We start from the raw sequence: 17,506 nt of genomic DNA, 5'->3' as shown, positions 1-17,506 counted from the left end.
TCCATACCACAAAGGGATGGTTAGGATTTGCTTTGGGGGGTTATGGCTCAAACCGTTTAGGAATTAGGGGCAAAAAAGGGGGAAAAACAAGGTTGTCCTGGTTAATGGACAAATACTTTAGTACAAAACATATTTAAAGCAGTGTAAGGGAGATAAATCAAATACATCATTGAAATTATCTCCCTTACACTGCTTTTAAATTATGTATAAAGTAATGGTTAATGAACAATAAAGATAATCTAAAACAGTGTAAGGGAGGTAATCCAAATACAACGTTTTGGTTACTTCCCTTACACTGCTTTTAAATTATGTTTAAAGAAATGCATATTTATAAAGGAAGACCAGTAAAAATATCTGCAAATGTTTTCATCTTTTTTTTTTTACAAAAAAATCCATATGAAAGATTTGACACTATATTTTTATTAATTCTATTATAAAATAGATTAAGTTAGCACTATGGTAAATTTAAATGGGTAATTATGGTTGCCAACTCCATTGGAAATTTGAATTGAGATTACGACCATATCTTGAGGGAAAGAATTTTTTTGGGGGAAAAAGGGGGGGGGGGGATAAAAAGAAATTGTGGGGGGCCAATTTTTTCTCATTTCAGATTTCAGAAATTAAAAAGAATTATTCTTCAAATATTATTTTTTTTTCAAATTTCAAATATTGAAAAATTTCAAGAAGTAATCTTTAATTGCACAGTATGGCGCATTAGATTTGTAAAATCTTTGATCACATTTATTTATTTGTTATGCCGAATCTAACAGTGTATTTAGATTTTTAATTTTGGGTCCAGTTTTCAAATTGGTCTACATTAATGTCCAAAGGGTCCAAAATTAAACTTTGTTTGATTTTAGCAAAAATTGAATATATGAGGTTCTTTGATATGCTGAATCTAAACATGTATTTAGATTTTTGATTTTTGGCCCAGTTTTCAAGTTGGTCCAAATTGGGGTCCAAAATTAAACTTTGTTTGATTTCAACAAAAATTGAATATATGGGGTTCTTTGATATGCTGAATCTAACCATGTATTTAGATTTTTTATTTGTGGACCCCGTTATCTAATTGGTTCATATTGAGGTCAAAAGGGTCCAAAATTAAACTTTGTTTGATTTCATCTAAAATTGAATTATTGGGGTTCTTTGATATTCCAAATCTAACCGTGTATTTAGGTTTTTAATTTTGGGTCCTGTTTTTTTAAATTGGTCTACATTGAGGTCCAAAGGGTCCAAAATTAAACTTAGTTTGATTTTGACAAAAATTTAATTCTTGGGGTTCTTTGATTTGCTGAATCTAAACTTGTGTTTAGATTTTTGATTATGGGCCCAGTTTTCAAGTTGGTCCAAGAAAGGGTCCAGTATTTAAACTTTGTTTGATTTCAACGAAAATTGAATATATGGGGTTCTTTGATATGCTGAATCTAAACATGTATTTAGATTTTTGATTATGGGCCCAGTTTTCAAGTTGGTCCAAATTGGGGTCCAAAATTAAACTTTGTTTGATTTCAACAAAAATTGAATATATGAGGTTCTTTGATATGCTGAATCTAACCATGTATTTAGATTTTTTATTTGTAGGCCCCGCTATCAAATTGGTTCATATTGAGGTCAAAAGGGTCCAAAATTAAACTTTGTTTGATTTCATCGAAAATTGAATTATTGGGGTTCTTTGATATGCCAAATCTAACCGTGTTTTTAGATTTTTAATTTGGGTTCCGTTTTTTAAATTGGTCTTCATTGAGGTCCAAAGGGTCCAAAATTAAACTTAGTTTGATTTTAACAAAAATTGAATTCTTGGGGTTCTTTGATATGCTGAATCTAAACATGTGTTTAGATTTTTGATTATGGGCCCAGTTTTCAAGTTGGTCCAAGTTGGGGTCCAAAATTAAACTTTTTTTGATTTCAACAAAAATTGAATATATGGGGTTCTTTGATATGCTGAATCTAACCATGAATTTAGATTTTTTATTTGTGGGCCCCGCTATCAAATTGGTTCATATTGAGGTCAAAAGGGTCCAAAATTAAACTTTGTTTGATTTCATCAAAAATTGAATTATTGGGGTTCTTTGATATTCCAAATCTAACCGTGTATTTAGATTTTTAATTTTAAGTCCCGTTTTTTAAATTGGTCTACATTAAGGTCCAAAATTAAACTTAGTTTGATTTTAGCAAAAATTGAATTCTTGGGGTTCTTTGATATGCTGAATCTAAACATGTGTTTAGATTTTTGATTATGGGCCCAGTTTTCAAGTTTGTCCAAGTTGGGGTCCAAAATTAAACTTTGTTTGATTTTAACAAAAATTGAATATATGGGGTTCTTTGATATGCTGAATCTAACCATGTATTTTGATTTTGGACATTGGACCATAATAGGTAAATTAAAAAAATTCAAGTTCTTAGACCACATTCTTTCTGTGTCAGAAACCTATGCTGTGTCAAATATTTAATAACAATCCAAATTCAGAGCTGTATCAAGCTTGAATGTTGTGTCCATACTTGCCCCAACTGTTCAGGGTTCGACCTCTGCGGTCGTATCAAGCTGCGCCCCAGCGAAGCATTTTATTGTGATACTCAAGGAGTAGCATTATTCTTATTAATAAAAACCTCAAATTAATTTCTGAATTTACAGTAGCAAGATGAAACACAAAAATAAACATTTTTTGGAAAGCAGTGAAATCCAGATTATGCAAAGAACTAAATAAAATACATATAAAGGATGCGAGTTGCATGTATAGTAAGTTTGATGTTAAAAGATTGTTTAAGGGAATATGGGAATGTACATTTATAATAACTGATAAGATTTATAGTGTTAATTCTATACTGACATATGTTTAGGTGTGTGTAATAAAGGATAGAGTTCATGATGATGCTAGAAACTTACCCAGTAGATATGTGGAAATTGGTAAGTATTACATAGTAAATATAAATGAACATTTTGGACTTCGTTTATAGTTAAAAAATTTAATCTTTGAATAAAAACAAATATTGACTGACTGCAAATGCCAGCTGTCAAACTTTGATATAGTCAATGACTTCATTTAAAAAAAAACATATATATGTGGATGTTGTAGAAAGTTTCCCTGTGCTTGAGGTGTATGCTCTTCTGTATTTTTAAAGTTATGGTGTATTTATTCTTGAGAACTTCTCTTATGTGTGCCACATCATTCTCTTAATTTTAGGCTAGTTTGTGTACTAAAATTTTTATGAGACACACACCACCTATTCTTGGCCCCCATTCCTATCCATGTTAAATTTTTCACTTCCAATTGATATCTTAATTACTAAAATATATTCTACATTGTTTGATATATACATCTATGCATAGGAACTATTTTGTTCTAAATATGTACTACTTTCCAGTAGGTTATTTTTTTACTGGGCCTGATTTGGTGGTGTTACATCTTACAAAGTCTATCTGAATCATTTTGCGAATAATTCCACTCAAACCAGTGCTAAGGGTCATCTTAAACTTGCAGTGAGGTGAGCAGGTTTTTGGAAATCTGTATTTAAGGCCTCACTGTGACTTTGAGATGAAGAACAGCAATAAAAGTGCTGTTCCTTTGCTTTTTGTGTGTCTTTTGCTGTGTATGCACTGACTTTGAGTCATTGATGGATGCCACATATCCTTTGTTTTTCTATTATATGGCATGCACATGTCTTAGTCTGGTTTCTTAAGAATGCAGATTGGGTCACGCAGGTTATTTGGTGTGTAGAGTTTGGTCACACACTCTTTTTTAAAATGTCTATCATATGGTATTTTTACTGCTGTAGATGCTTGGCAATAGTTTATGGCATGAATTAACTTTGATTGTAAAATGTATTTGCATCAACTAGGGCCACAACCTTTCTGGAAAATACAAGGTATACAAATAAATTGTGGAAATTGCCAACTGTAGCTATCAACATTCTATGTGAAAGGAGAGAAAACGTGTAACAAAAACACCAACCTCTAAGGTAAATTCAAAAGGGGAGGCCATAAAAACTGACAAAATTAAACGTTATTAACCATCGGAACTAGTGAAAAACAACTGTCACATCCTGACTTGGTACAAGCATTTTTGAAGAAAATGGTGGATTAAACCTGGTTTTATAACTAGCTAAACCTCCTAATTGTATGACAGATGTTTAGAGAAAGATTAATGAAGCTTACTTTTATAGAAAATAAGCCCAATTATAATAGATTTAGCTACAATGAGATAAAAAGGTAACAAAGCAGAATATTGATGAAGAAATGGGGAGAAATAAAGCAGAGGATAGCTCTACTATAAAGAGAATGATTTTATTGTATTTATTTTACAGTTTATATGTTTAAAGTGGATTTTTTTGTATGTGGAATTGCTCCTCTTGGTACAGATCTAGTCATGCTTACCTATGACAAACCTTCAGAACAGGGAACCATTCAGGTTTGTGTAACAGTTAAAAAGGTCACATTTGTCCAACCTCATGGAAACCTAATGAATTGTTTAAACATTAATCAAGATTCTATTGAAACTTTATATGCTATCAAGTCAAGATTTTTTGCATATGACACATATCGACAGTATAAATCCATGAAATATGTCATTTAAGTCTTTTAAAGCTTCAGTATTGTAATTTCTAATATCAATATGTTGTATTTGGAGTCAATTTTTTTTATACATTGGTTAAATTTACAATTTGATAGAAAATCTATTGACACGCGTAGAGTAAAAGTTGAAAAGATTCTTTCCAGAAAATATGATGAAAGCATTGAAATGACAGACATATAGACCAATAAGTATAATCAGTAGATATTCAAATAAAGCAAAAAACACAAGAACGACATAGTAATAACATACCCAGCATAAAGGTCTGAAATATGTAAAAAGTTACCTTGTCTGTTAACAATGGTTAAACACTTTTTAAATTTGAAAAATATTTGTACAAAAGGAGAGTTGAGAGTATACGTCAAAGAGACAGCAACCCAATGATATGTTTCTACTTCAGGATAGTTCCTCCAAACGTCCACAGTTACAGCTAGTAACACCACACATGGATGATTTTGATGTCATTTCCAGTGATGCATTGTCTCTACGTGGTTATGAAGAATATAAATGTAATGATTATCATCTAGGTAAATATCCAGTTACCTCGTTTGTATGAAAATATACATGTTATACAGAAAATAAATCAATAATTTCAAAATAAATCAATGTTTAGTATTTGTACATTCAGTAGTTAGTGATGGTTTTTTCGTGTAATAGTCTACACTCCAGTTTTCTATTGAATATAATTACTTGTAAATTTGCCTGGAACATAAATTAAGTACTAAAGTACATAGCATCAGGTTTATAAATTGGTGCTAAGGGATCTTGCTGTGAGTAATGTTTAAGAATGAGAGACATAGACATGCTTATTCTGTTAGAGACAGAATATTTACCTGAAGAAATCTTTGTTTTGTAGAATGTTTACCTGAGGGAATCTTTGTTTTGTAGAATGTTTACCTGAGGGAATCTTTGTTTTGTAGAATGTTTACCTGAAGAAAACTTTGTTTTGTAGAATGTTTACCTGAGGGAATCTTTGTTTTGTAGAATATTTACCTGAAGAAATCTTTGTTTTGTAGAATGTTTACCTGAGGGAATCTTTGTTTTGTAGAATGTTTACCTGAGGGAATCTTTGTTTTGTAGAATGTTTACCTGAAGAAAACTTTGTTTTGTAGAATGTTTACCTGAGGGAATCTTTGTTTTATAGAATGTTTACCTGAAGAAAACTTTGTTTTGTAGAATGTTTACCTGAAGAAAACTTTGTTTAGTAGAATGTTTACCTGAGGAAATCTTTGTTTTGTAGAATGTTTACCTGAAGAAAACTTTGTTTAGTAGAATGTTTACCTGAAGAAAACTTTGTTTTGTAGAATGTTTACCTGAGGAAATCTTTGTTTTGTAGAATGTTTACCTGAAGAAAACTTGTTCTATATTGTTAGTCCTAAGGATATAATTGTTTCTAAATTAAGAGATGAGGATGATCATGTGACATGGCTGATTGATCATGAACAGTATGAGGTAGGAATTATTAATTATAACCATTCTCATAAAAGGGGGTATACTGGTTTACATCTGTCTGTCCTGTGTTTCCATCCGTCTGTCTGTCCCAGAAGTTTTTGGTCACATTATTTTCAGGAACTACAAATCAAAGCTTCCTGGTATTTGGTATCAAGCTCCATGTGAGTCTGCTATACTTTTTAAGAATCATTGCTCATCAATTTCTTATTTACAGAATACTTAATGACCATGTATAAAATTTTTGTCACATTTTTATACGCCCGTTTACAGGACGTATTCAGGTATACCATTGTCCGTCCGTTTGTCCGTCCGTCATCAACATGTTGGACAATAACTCAAAAACGCTTTGACCAATTTGCATGAAACTTTGGTGAATTGTTTATATTCATTGACGTGAGCTCCCTTTCGATTTTTATAAATTTTAGATTTTACGTTTCCGAGTTATTGGGTTTTATTTATTAAAAAGGGTGATTTTCCAGTTTTCAGACAATGACTCAAAAACACTTTCACCAATTTGCAAGAAACTTTGGCAAAGGAGTAGGGGCAATAAGGCTCTTATTTGGACCAAATATTTGTGAGAATTTAAAAGTTATCATACATATTCGTAAATTTGTCATAAAAAGACTAAGGTAAAAGTTAATTCAGAAAATAAAAACAAATTTCATATTTAATGAGTAACCATGGCAACAAACATTGACGAAATTTGTATATTTGGTAAAATTTCTTGATTTTCCTTGTTTTTCATCAAATTTTAAGTATAATTTAGACTGGTAAAGTATGTGCGCACCCAAGAAACAACTTCATATTTGGTAAGATTATGTCAACAGTTATAATAAAGCTTCTCTTAAATTATTTTGTTGTTTCTTGGCTGCGCACGATGTTTCCGCAATGGAAATAATGATGGAAAACTTCATGAATTCTGTATTTTTCATTGTTTGCATGAAAACGGGACATATTATGACGTAATTGTGACGTCATCAGATAACAAATCTCATGTTTTTCATTTATATTTCTTGACTTTATACATTTCCAATTAGTATGTGGAAATTTGAAACGGTTGTCAAACATTTTATTTTCTTGGGCCAAAACTGTGCCTTAATGCCCCTACTCCTTTTTAGCTCACCGGGGCCCGAAGGGCCCCATGTGAGCTTATGCCATCACTTGGCGTCTGTCGTCGTCCGTCGTCTGTCGTCGTAAACTATTTCAAAAATCTTCTCCTCTGAAACTACTGGGCCAAATACCTTCAAACTTTAACTAAATGTTCCTTAGGGTATCTAGTTTATAAATTGTATCCGAAGTTTTGATCCATCGACAAACATGGCCGCCATGGCTAAAAATAGAACATAGGGGTGGAATGCAGTTTTTTGCTTATATCTCAAAAACTAAAGCTTTTAGAGCAAATCTGACATGGGTAAAATTGTTCAGTTGGTCAAGATCTATCAGCTCTGAAATTTTCAGATGAATCGAACAACCCATTGTTGGGTTGCTGCCACCGAATTGGAATTTTGCAGTTTTTTGTTATTATTTTGAATATTATTATAGATATATATAAACTGTAAGTGGCAATAATGTTCAGCAAAGTAAGATCTACAAAAAAGTTAATATGACCATAATTGTCAATTGACCCCTTAAGGAGTTATTGCCCTTTAAAGACAATTTTACACAATTTGTTCATCAAGTTTGCTAACATTTAAAAATCTTCTCCTCTGAAATGCAGGTGAGCGATTCAGGCTCTTGTGAGCCTCTTGTTTTATCTATTTATTTGAGCTCCCTTTCGAGTTTTATGAATTTTCGATTTTACATTTTAGAGTTATGGGGTTTTATTAGAAAATGACGCAGTCAATTTTCTTTTACCATTGACCAGACTTCCAACCCGCATTCGGAACTCGGTTCCGTATTTTACATACTTAAAGTAAATGTTATGCTCATACATTGGTAAAAGAAAGACAACTCCAGCGTTGCAAATGTACATTTTAAAATAACAAGACGGTGTTGTCTCCCTTCAATATGTCTTATGGCGGTCAATAACCTTCGTGACCGTCGGACAATTTTCAATCACATTGTTGGAAATACAACTGGAACAGAATTAAATTTGTAATTTTCATTCTTTAATTTCTTAACCTGTCTTCCTGCCAACTTGCACGATTCAGGCGTGAAATACTCGATTTTGACCCCTTGTCACGATTGCACGATTGTGATCGTGTAAAAACCTCTAAACCACGATTTTGTTAAATTCTACTGTTCCCAATATTTCGAACTTTTCTCAAACTTTTCCCAAGGGAGACAACTGTTATCAGCCAATCAAAATCGTTGTTTCTCCTGATCTTTGGGTATTGTAAACTGCAAATGTGCTAAATTTTGAACTTGTTAGGAACTCAGAATATTGTAGAAATCGTGATCATGGCTGACCAATTTCAATTACAAGAAGCTTCTTACACAGCTTAAGAAGTAAATCATGACTGATTGACAAAGTTCAAAGATACAGTTCAACCATAAACATAATAAACAGTATATAATGGACAAATTTTACACTTATGGTAACAGATCATACATGTTGTCATTCTTGAAATTAAATTACCAAATCAATTAAAGTACAATGTTCTATCTTTTAATTTTCACAAGGAATCAGATATATTTCCTTCTTTGTGCATATTTTTATATTTGAAAAGTCAACAATCACTTTAATATTCCTGCGACCAATAATCTGATAATCCACCTTTAAGGTTCATCTAATATACACCAACACAAATGGCTGTGAAATTTTCTCTGAATGCAGACAAAACTGTGTAATTCTAATAGTTTTAAATCCTGGCAGCACCTGGCCACAACTCCTCTTTTTCCTGTGGTACCTGAAAACAATAAACCGGTTTGGTACATTGTTGAGGTCTGAAAGTGACTTATAACTGCCAACAGCCACATTATTTGGACTCTGGTAGATAGTTTATCAGACTGTTATCTCATTGGCAATCACACCCCATCTCCTTATTTTATTACGGGTCAATTATTTGAAATAAATGACTACGGTACTCAACATTAAATCATTTGAAAAAAAATAATTTTACAATAATTTATGTTGTCATTTTAAGATTTCAGTGTAAGCTTGCTTACTACAGCCTCTTCACAATGAAATTAAGTTGTATAGATGGTGTCACTTTGTTTATAATTGTGAAACTAGTATTACAATACTATTGTCTAAATCTACAGAAATTGATCATGTTTAGGTAACTGAAATAACAATGTGATGTTGTCACTAGGTCACCTGTAACTTATCTCTTGAATAAGGACTATGTTGGGTATAAGAGCTTTCTTACTACAGGCTCTTCATAATCATTTTGTTAAATAATTCTACAAATAACGGAAACACATTCACATATTACTTTGAATATTGTAGATTGTTCAGGTAGTCTTGAGCTATTTCTTTGTACAGCAGAACAACTAGTAGTTATTTTCACTTCACACACATATATATATATATATATCTTGACAAACAAAAAAAAACACTATAGATTGTGGAAACAATTCATATCTATTCTATCAGTCACCCTACCTACCATAAATTGAAACGTCGCCTAAGATTCAGTAGGTAAATTAAGTAAAAATAAAGACTTGTATCAAAAATATCCCAATATGAGAGACAATGGCGTCATTTTTACTTAGAGCTTTCAGCTCTTTGATTCATTAAAAAAGGAGGATTTTCCAGTTTTCGGACAATAACTCAAAAATGCTTTGAGCAGTTTTCATGAAATTTGGTGAATTGTTTATATCTATTAACGTAAGCTCCATTTCGATTTTTATAAATTTTAGATTTTTCATTTCCGAGATATGGGATTTTATTCATAAAAAAGGGGTGATTTTCCAGTTTTCGGATAATAACTAAAACATGTTTTGAGCAGTTTTCATGAAACTTTGGTGACTGGTTTTTATAAATTTATAAATTTCTGATATGACACTGAGGAGTAATGGAACTTTATTCTTTGAAAAAGTGACGGGCGTATCATGCGCTCATGGCACAGCTCTTTATTCATCAGAACTATAAATTAAGGCTTTCTGAATTTTGAAATCAACCTTCATGTCAACATGCTTAACAGTGTGTTGTTTTTTTGCATCCATCATTCAGCAACTTCCTGATTACCTAATACTTATAGCAGGGTATTATTAGTAGCAATAACCCACAGTTCAAATTGTTGTTTATATGAGAATGATATTAAAACTTGGAAATGAAAAATGGTTAAGAAACTTTTGTATTTAAATCTGATTTCTAGGAGGAAAGTTCTTACTGGCTTACTAGTATAGATAGTTGACTTTATTCAGCTTCTCATCATTAAAGTGTCAATGTTCAACTTGTATAAATGGCAAGGTATCATTGTCTACAATATTATTTGATTTATTCTTCACATAAGTTTTTAGCTTACTATAGCAGCCTGGTGTCCCAATCCAATAAAATTAAACACGAATTAATGCATAGAAAGTAGAAATAAACCACTATATTCCTTAGCAACTGTTTATAGATTTGTATAACCTTAAAAGCTAATGTTTATACATGTATGTGACGAAAATGTGTAACTCTTCTTTAATAGGAGGCATTGGCTGTGGTACAACAGAAAGAGAACACACTTCAGAAACATAATCTACAGGTCTGTAATCTTTACTTATACAAGAAGATGCCCGCGAAATCGCGGTACAATTGGGCAAGGGTTGAAACAAATAGTGTGGACACAGTAAGGATTTGGACACGGTTAATGCATTTAATTCTATTTCTTAAAAGAGATGAAAAGATAAGATAAGATATTTTATTCCAATTAAAGGGCCCATGAAGAGCAAAGTAATTTATTACAATGATTTGAAAATGACGAACATAATGCAAAAGACCCCATTCATCTCGGTTGGAAAATAAAAATATAAAATACCCTAAGAAAAGTGTGGAAAAGTGTGATTTTCTGTAGTTTTTCACCCTTTTAACTCAATAAGCGTATGAGCTACGTAAAATCCATTGACATGACCGAAAGGGATCAAAATGAGTAACACAATGGAAAAAATCCCATCTAAATCGGATGAAAAATAAAATCTAAAACACTTCATCAGTAATAAACCCCTCATGTATCTCAGAAACTGTTGACATACTCAAGTTGCAGAATCTTGTTAGCAATAAAAAAAAATTAAAATACATTGAAAATAAACAATCTGTATATGTTAACTGGAATCCGCTTGTACAAAGTGTAGTAGTCAGTTGAGAACCAGCTTATCTGTATATGCAAATATGACTTTGTGAATGTGAACAATACCCAAACGTCGACTGAGCATGTGCGAAAGCGTAGAAGACACAGATTGATAACGGTCTCCAAATTTGGATATTTTCTCAAAAATTGGCGTTTTCTGTGGAAAAAAGATTGTTTCAAAGACAAATTTAGGAAGTACAAAACACTACATTTATACGTCATATCACAAATATTTCTGACTTTGTATGGTTTCAGAGGAATTGCTGCTCAATGAAATCAGTCTCTTCCTTTAGTAGTATAGATTTTATAACATACATTTTGATAAATTCTCAATTGATAATTTCTGTGTTTTTACACAAACTAAGCTTCTAATCCCTTCCAACAAAGTCTTTGTAGACCCAATATATTGCTTCTCTGTGTATCTTTTGTTGTTATTTTTCCAGTGAAGGTCGTTGTAACAGGATGATGAATCACTCTGAAGGATATTAGACATTTTATGTTTGATTTTGCTTGGTCAGGAATAATTGTTTGGATCACTTATTTGTATACTCAAACCATCATTGATATTTCTGTAATTTTTTCCTAATAAGTGGCTGCAAACTTATAATACAATATCAATAATGCATTTTGAAAACCAAGAATAATGTTTTGATTTTTATAGTTCAAATATAAAACATAACTGGGAAGGGTTTGCACGCCTTCAAACTAGTTTAACCCAGCCACATTCTGTATGTGCCTATCCCAAGTCAGGAGCCTGTAATTCAGTGGTTGTCGTTTGTTGCTGTATATCATATTTGTTTTTCGTTCATTATTTTGTACATAAATCAGGATGTTAGCTTTCTCGTTTGAATTATTTTACATTTGTCATTTTGGAGCCTTTTATTGCTGACTATGCGGTATGGGTTTTACTCATTGTTGAAGGCCGTACAGTGACCTATAGTTGTTAATTTCTGTGTCATTTGGTCTCTTGTGGAGAGTTGTCTCATTGGCAATCATACCACATCTTCTTATTTTTATAATGTATCCTTTATTGTGTCACCTGACACTGTCCAGCTGTGATTACAGATAGGGATCACCTGTAGTCTTAGGTCATCAACAGTGTTGTAATCATCATCTTCCTTGTCATGTTGCAACTCCTTGAAAAAGGTTAAACAGGATTCAACCAATATTGCAAAGATTTTTCTTATAAAGGACATGAAGTTCTACACCTATTTAAATTTCTTATCTGAGTGATTCTTGGGATGTACTATACCTAAACATGGACTTCATAATCTGCTTAAAATAGCTAGGCAGAATTCTACCAAACTCACTAAGATTTTTCTACTGGATATGCAGTAGCACAACTGCTAATTAAATTTTTGATCTAATAGATTTTTGGAGTGCATTATAACAAAACATGGACTTTTCCATTTCTGTAAAATTATTTGAATATGACAGGCCACACACCTCTTCCTTTATAGACTTTCAAATTAAAAAAATATATGATTTGCAAGTATATATCAGATTATTGCATTATAATATTGAATATATTTTTTATCTAGTCATTAGGAAAGGATTATTTAGATTTTCTACTGAGTAAAAGAGAATTTGAAAAAGCAGCACAGCTTTGTGTGAAGATCTTAAGCAAGAATAAAGATAGCTGGGAAGAACAAGTCTATAAATTTGCAAAAATTAAACAGCTAAAGGTATGTTATAATCATGATTTGCAATAATGTGGATGGTAAGAATATTGTTTAGGTTAGCATTGCTCAAAAACATATTCCTTTGTGTAATGGCCAAAATATTTCCAAATATCTCATCCTATTATTACCTCTTGTACATACATTCCATGTCCCTCTTGTCCATTTATAATTGGAGTTTGTGTGATGATGCTGTGTGGATACAATATACAATTATGGCCTGTTGAAAAGGTGAATAGCCAAAATTGTCAACCTGAAAAGGTTATTTCACTGACAGCCCACCTAGAAGTGAAATAACTTTTTAAGGTTGACAATTTTGAATACTCATCACTTCTAAGTGGCCACAATTGTTTTATTATACCGAACATACAATGGAAGGTCCTTTTGAACCATCGAAGAAGCACTTACATTGTACTGTAGTAATAGATTGTCAAAACACTTACGGTAGAAAATTATTTGTGTCTTAGAACTTCTCGTATGCACAACAAAGGTAAACTCATTCATTAAAATATTGATGACCCTGAAAAAAAGACCACTTATGAAAGATATCCTTGGCACTAGATGCATTTCCAAGCCTTGTTTCCTCGTCACTTGATGGGGTTCTAACGTGATTGTTGCCATTTTGTTTACATATGTCTGTGACATCATTTTGATGGGAGATAACTTGTGTACAAATCAAGAAGCTCAAATGGTTTTGTACAGGTGATTAAAAGTGTTCTTCATTGCTGGGTGTAAATTTTTAGGGTTATGTGTCCATCCTTGCATCTAAACATGCTACCCAATAGAATTGTTCAACATATATGTAAGGCAAAAAAATAAATGATGTCCAATGGTTTAAGATGTATAAACCTTAGTATCTTCCAGTTATAAAGTGATATCACACAGATATGCTACTTCACAATAATTCTAGATGTTGCTGTTTTTTAGAAATAGTTATGCAGTTCATCCTTTTTCTGAGTTTCAATATTTGAATTGGATGGTTCGAATGTTTTCATAGAATTGTACCTTCTCTTTAATAACAACGACCTTTCTGTAACACCGGGCTGAATTTTTTTCCAAAAATTAAGTCTTTTGAAGAAATGAAATTCAAAATGTACCTTGGAAAAATGTTTTAACCAACTGGTACCCTGAATTGGATAAGTATGTTAAACAAAAATATTTTAAAGCTACAGAAAGTAAAAAGATTGCATTTGATATTTCAAGAATTGTAAATTATCAAGAAGAAAAAAAATCCATTAATAACCATTCACGTTTAAAAGCAATGAGCTAAAATATTTGACAACTTGATCAATATGTAGTAATTAATCAAACTACAATGGGGTAAAACAGTGGAGAAAATTTGTTTTATACAAAGACAAAAGAAATTATGGACAGTAAAAGATTTGTTCAGAAACAAGTGTACATATGAAACATAAAATATTCAAAGTTTCTGTGGATATTATGATAAATTATATGTAATTGTAATTCATTAGTTGTTAATTACAAAATGTATTTATTACATAACAATATTACAGGCCATTGCTCCTTATATACCAAGAGAAAATCCAGTATTAGATCCAGCTATCTATGAGATGGTTCTGTTAGAATTCCTTCTGTCTGATGCAGAGGTGAGTCTTGTTGATGGTCCTGCTAGAGTTCATTCTGTCTGATGCAGAGGTGAGTCTTGTAGATGGTTCTGTTAGAATTCCTTCTGTTTGATGCAGAGGTGAGTCTTGTAGATGGTTCTGCTAGAGTTCCTTCTGTCTGATGCAGAGGTAAGTCTTGTAGATGGTTACCGTAGAAAGGCTTGTATAGTCCGCGGTTTTATTCTCCAAAACTGGACCTCCCAGACGGGGTGCGGACTATAGAGTACAATAAGCAAGAAATAAGAGAAAAATTTCAATTTCGCGGGCGAGTTGGTTTGTTTACGTTCCGCCATCTTTGTTATTACATTGTAGAGGGCGCTCTTATAATTTTTCAAACTAATAATTTTAACTCATCCATATTAATAAGTTATTTCTATTCAATATCAAATTAATACTGATAAATATAAAAACTAAACCTTTCATTACAAATTTCTCGTTTCTTTTCAATGCATTGGTTGAAATAAACTGGTATCTGCTTGATTGAAACGATACAAACATAGTGAAAAAGACAACCGTAAACCAGCTTAGAATTTGTAAACTACAAAACGTAATCGGTTATTGTTCGTTCCGTTTTGGTGTTTCATACTGACTAATATGTTTGTATTAGCTTAAGACCCTTCAAACATTAATGTGATAGATATATTAAAGACTGTTTTACAAAAGGATGGAACTGTTTTACTTTCAAAGTTGTATTATAGTGATATCTGTTATGTACGGATTTCGACTCTCACCGGTTAATTTCTTCTTTTACACGTGCTTTTTAAACTTCCTGTTTAAACATACACAAATTTCTAAATTGTTTCTTAAGTGAATTAAACTTATTTTTACAATCATGAAGCGTTCTAGAATCATTTACAAGCAGTTTCAGCTTCTGTTTGATGATGGAAAACAGGTTTTTCCAAGAAAATACCGCAAACGACCGCACAGGATTTGAAATTACTGGAGTTTCATTAGACCTTTTCTAACAGTTACAAAAAGTTTTTTTACCTAAAATTTCGTGGGGAGAAGGGGGTGCGGACTATGTACCAGTGCGAACTATACAAGCCTTTCTACGGTATGCTAGAGTCATCTGTCTGATGCAGAGGTAAGTCTTGTAGATGGTTCTGTTAGAATTCCTTCTGTCTGATGCAGAGGTAAGTCTTGTAGATGGTTCTGCTAGAATTCCTTCTGTCTGATGCAGAGGTAAGTCTTGTAGATGGTTCTGCTAGAATTCCTTCTGTCTGATGCAGAGGTGAGTCTTGTAGATGGTTCTGCTAGAATTCCTTCTGTCTGATCTGATGTAGAGGTGAGTCTTGTAGATGGTTCTGCTAGAGTTCATTCTGTCTGATGCAGAGGTAAGTCTTGTAGATGGTTCTGCTAGAATTCCTTCTGTCTGATGCAGAGGTGAGTCTTGTAGATGGTTCTGCTAGAATTCCTTCTGTCTGATGCAGAGGTAAGTCTTGTAGATGGTTCTGCTAGAATTCCTTCTGTCTGATGCAGAGGTGAGTCTTGTAGATGGATCTGCTAGAGTTCCATCTGTCTGATGCAGAGGTGAGTCTTGTTGATGGTTCTGCTAGAGTTCATTCTGTCTGATGCAGAGGTGAGTCTTGTAGATGGTTCTGCTAGAATTCCTTCTGTCTGATGCAGAGGTGAGTCAGAGGTGAGTCTTGTAGATGGTTCTGTTAGAATTCCTTCTGTCTGATGCAGAGGTAAGTCTTGTAGATGGTTCTGCTAGAATTCCTTCTGTCTGATGCAGAGGTAAGTCTTGTAGATGGTTCTGCTAGAGTTCCTTCTGTCTGATGCAGAGGTGAGTCTTGTAGATGGTTCTGCTAGAATTCCTTCTGTCTGATGCAGAGGTAAGTCTTGTAGATGGTTTTTCTGCTAGAGTTCATTCTGTCTGATGCAGAGGTAAGTCTTGTAGATGGTTATGCTAGAATTCCTTCTGTCTGATGCAGAGGTAAGTCTTGTAGATGGTTCTGCTAGAGTTCATTCTGTCTGATGCAGAGGTAAGTCTTGTAGATGGTTCTGCTAGAGTTCATTCTGTCTGATGCAGAGGTAAGACTTGTAGATGGTTCTGCTAGAGTTCATTCTGTCTGATGCAGGAGGGAGTATTGTCAGAAAGTTAATGCTCCTTAATGTCATCATTTTTAAACCCTTTCTGCAGTTTTTTGAATTTTGAAAAAAAATATCCATTAAAATTAGGTAAAAAAAAATTGTTAGGATTAAATTGACATAAGAATTGACAGACTTCACTACAATGGCATCATTAATGCTTTTGATATATTACTGAAATATTTTTACTAAATGAGAGATTATAAGACAATAGCAGATTACTTTGATCTATTGTCATGTTTTGATAATTCTGTTAAAATGATTTTTTTTATATGAGAAAATTGGGCAGAATCAATTTGCGCCAATTACAGTTTTAAAAAGGTATCAATTGCGCCACTCTCTATTTTTCTGATGGTACTAATTGCGCCAATAAATGGAATCAAATTGCGCCACATTTACCTGTATATTTTTTTACCTTTATCATACATGTACCATGTACTATAATCAACCTATCCACTTTAGATTAAACTGAACACTCATCAAAATTAAGAAAACTCACCAATAAATAAATTGTTCAGTAATAAAATAGTTTTTTACATGAAAAGATGTCTAATATATCGTTCAAGAAAATAGAGTATGTAGAGGAAAACCTGTCATCGTTGTTGAAGAACACAAATTCCGTCAGGCATTTGTTAAGAAAAAGGGAGAAATTAAATGGAGATGTACAGTTAAGTCGTGTTGTGATAGGCTACATGTGTATTTACAGATGAATCTTGTAAAGTTATTTTGAGTGTGGAATTATAAAAATTAGAAGAAGTGGTATGATTTCCAATGAGACATCTCTCCACAAGAGACCAAGTTCATAAAATTGGCGAAATTAGATGATTTTTTTTATTGGCGCAAATGATACCTATAGTTTTTAAAATGAAGTGGCG

General features: G+C 32.6%; 1 protein-coding gene across 2 annotated transcripts in view; it reads left to right on the top strand.

Moving 5' to 3' along the window:
• LOC127730988 (vacuolar protein sorting-associated protein 41 homolog) overlaps positions 1-17,506 on the top strand; it is a 44,384-nt gene that overhangs the window by 16,376 nt on the left and 10,502 nt on the right. For both annotated transcript variants that reach the window (XM_052239685.1, XM_052239687.1), the window contains exons 10-16: positions 2,839-2,905; positions 4,303-4,406; positions 4,969-5,095; positions 5,905-6,020; positions 10,598-10,654; positions 12,778-12,921; positions 14,430-14,522. In XM_052239685.1, the coding sequence (XP_052095645.1) occupies positions 2,839-2,905; positions 4,303-4,406; positions 4,969-5,095; positions 5,905-6,020; positions 10,598-10,654; positions 12,778-12,921; positions 14,430-14,522 (708 nt within the window). The remainder of the gene's footprint in view (positions 1-2,838; positions 2,906-4,302; positions 4,407-4,968; positions 5,096-5,904; positions 6,021-10,597; positions 10,655-12,777; positions 12,922-14,429; positions 14,523-17,506) is intronic.

This window comes from Mytilus californianus, unplaced genomic scaffold (genome assembly GCF_021869535.1).
Source record: "Mytilus californianus isolate M0D057914Y unplaced genomic scaffold, xbMytCali1.0.p SCAF_2, whole genome shotgun sequence".
NCBI lineage: Eukaryota > Metazoa > Mollusca > Bivalvia > Mytilida > Mytilidae > Mytilus > Mytilus californianus.
The sequence above is the reverse complement of the archived record's forward strand: the minus strand, read 5'-3'. Positions and strand labels throughout refer to the sequence as shown.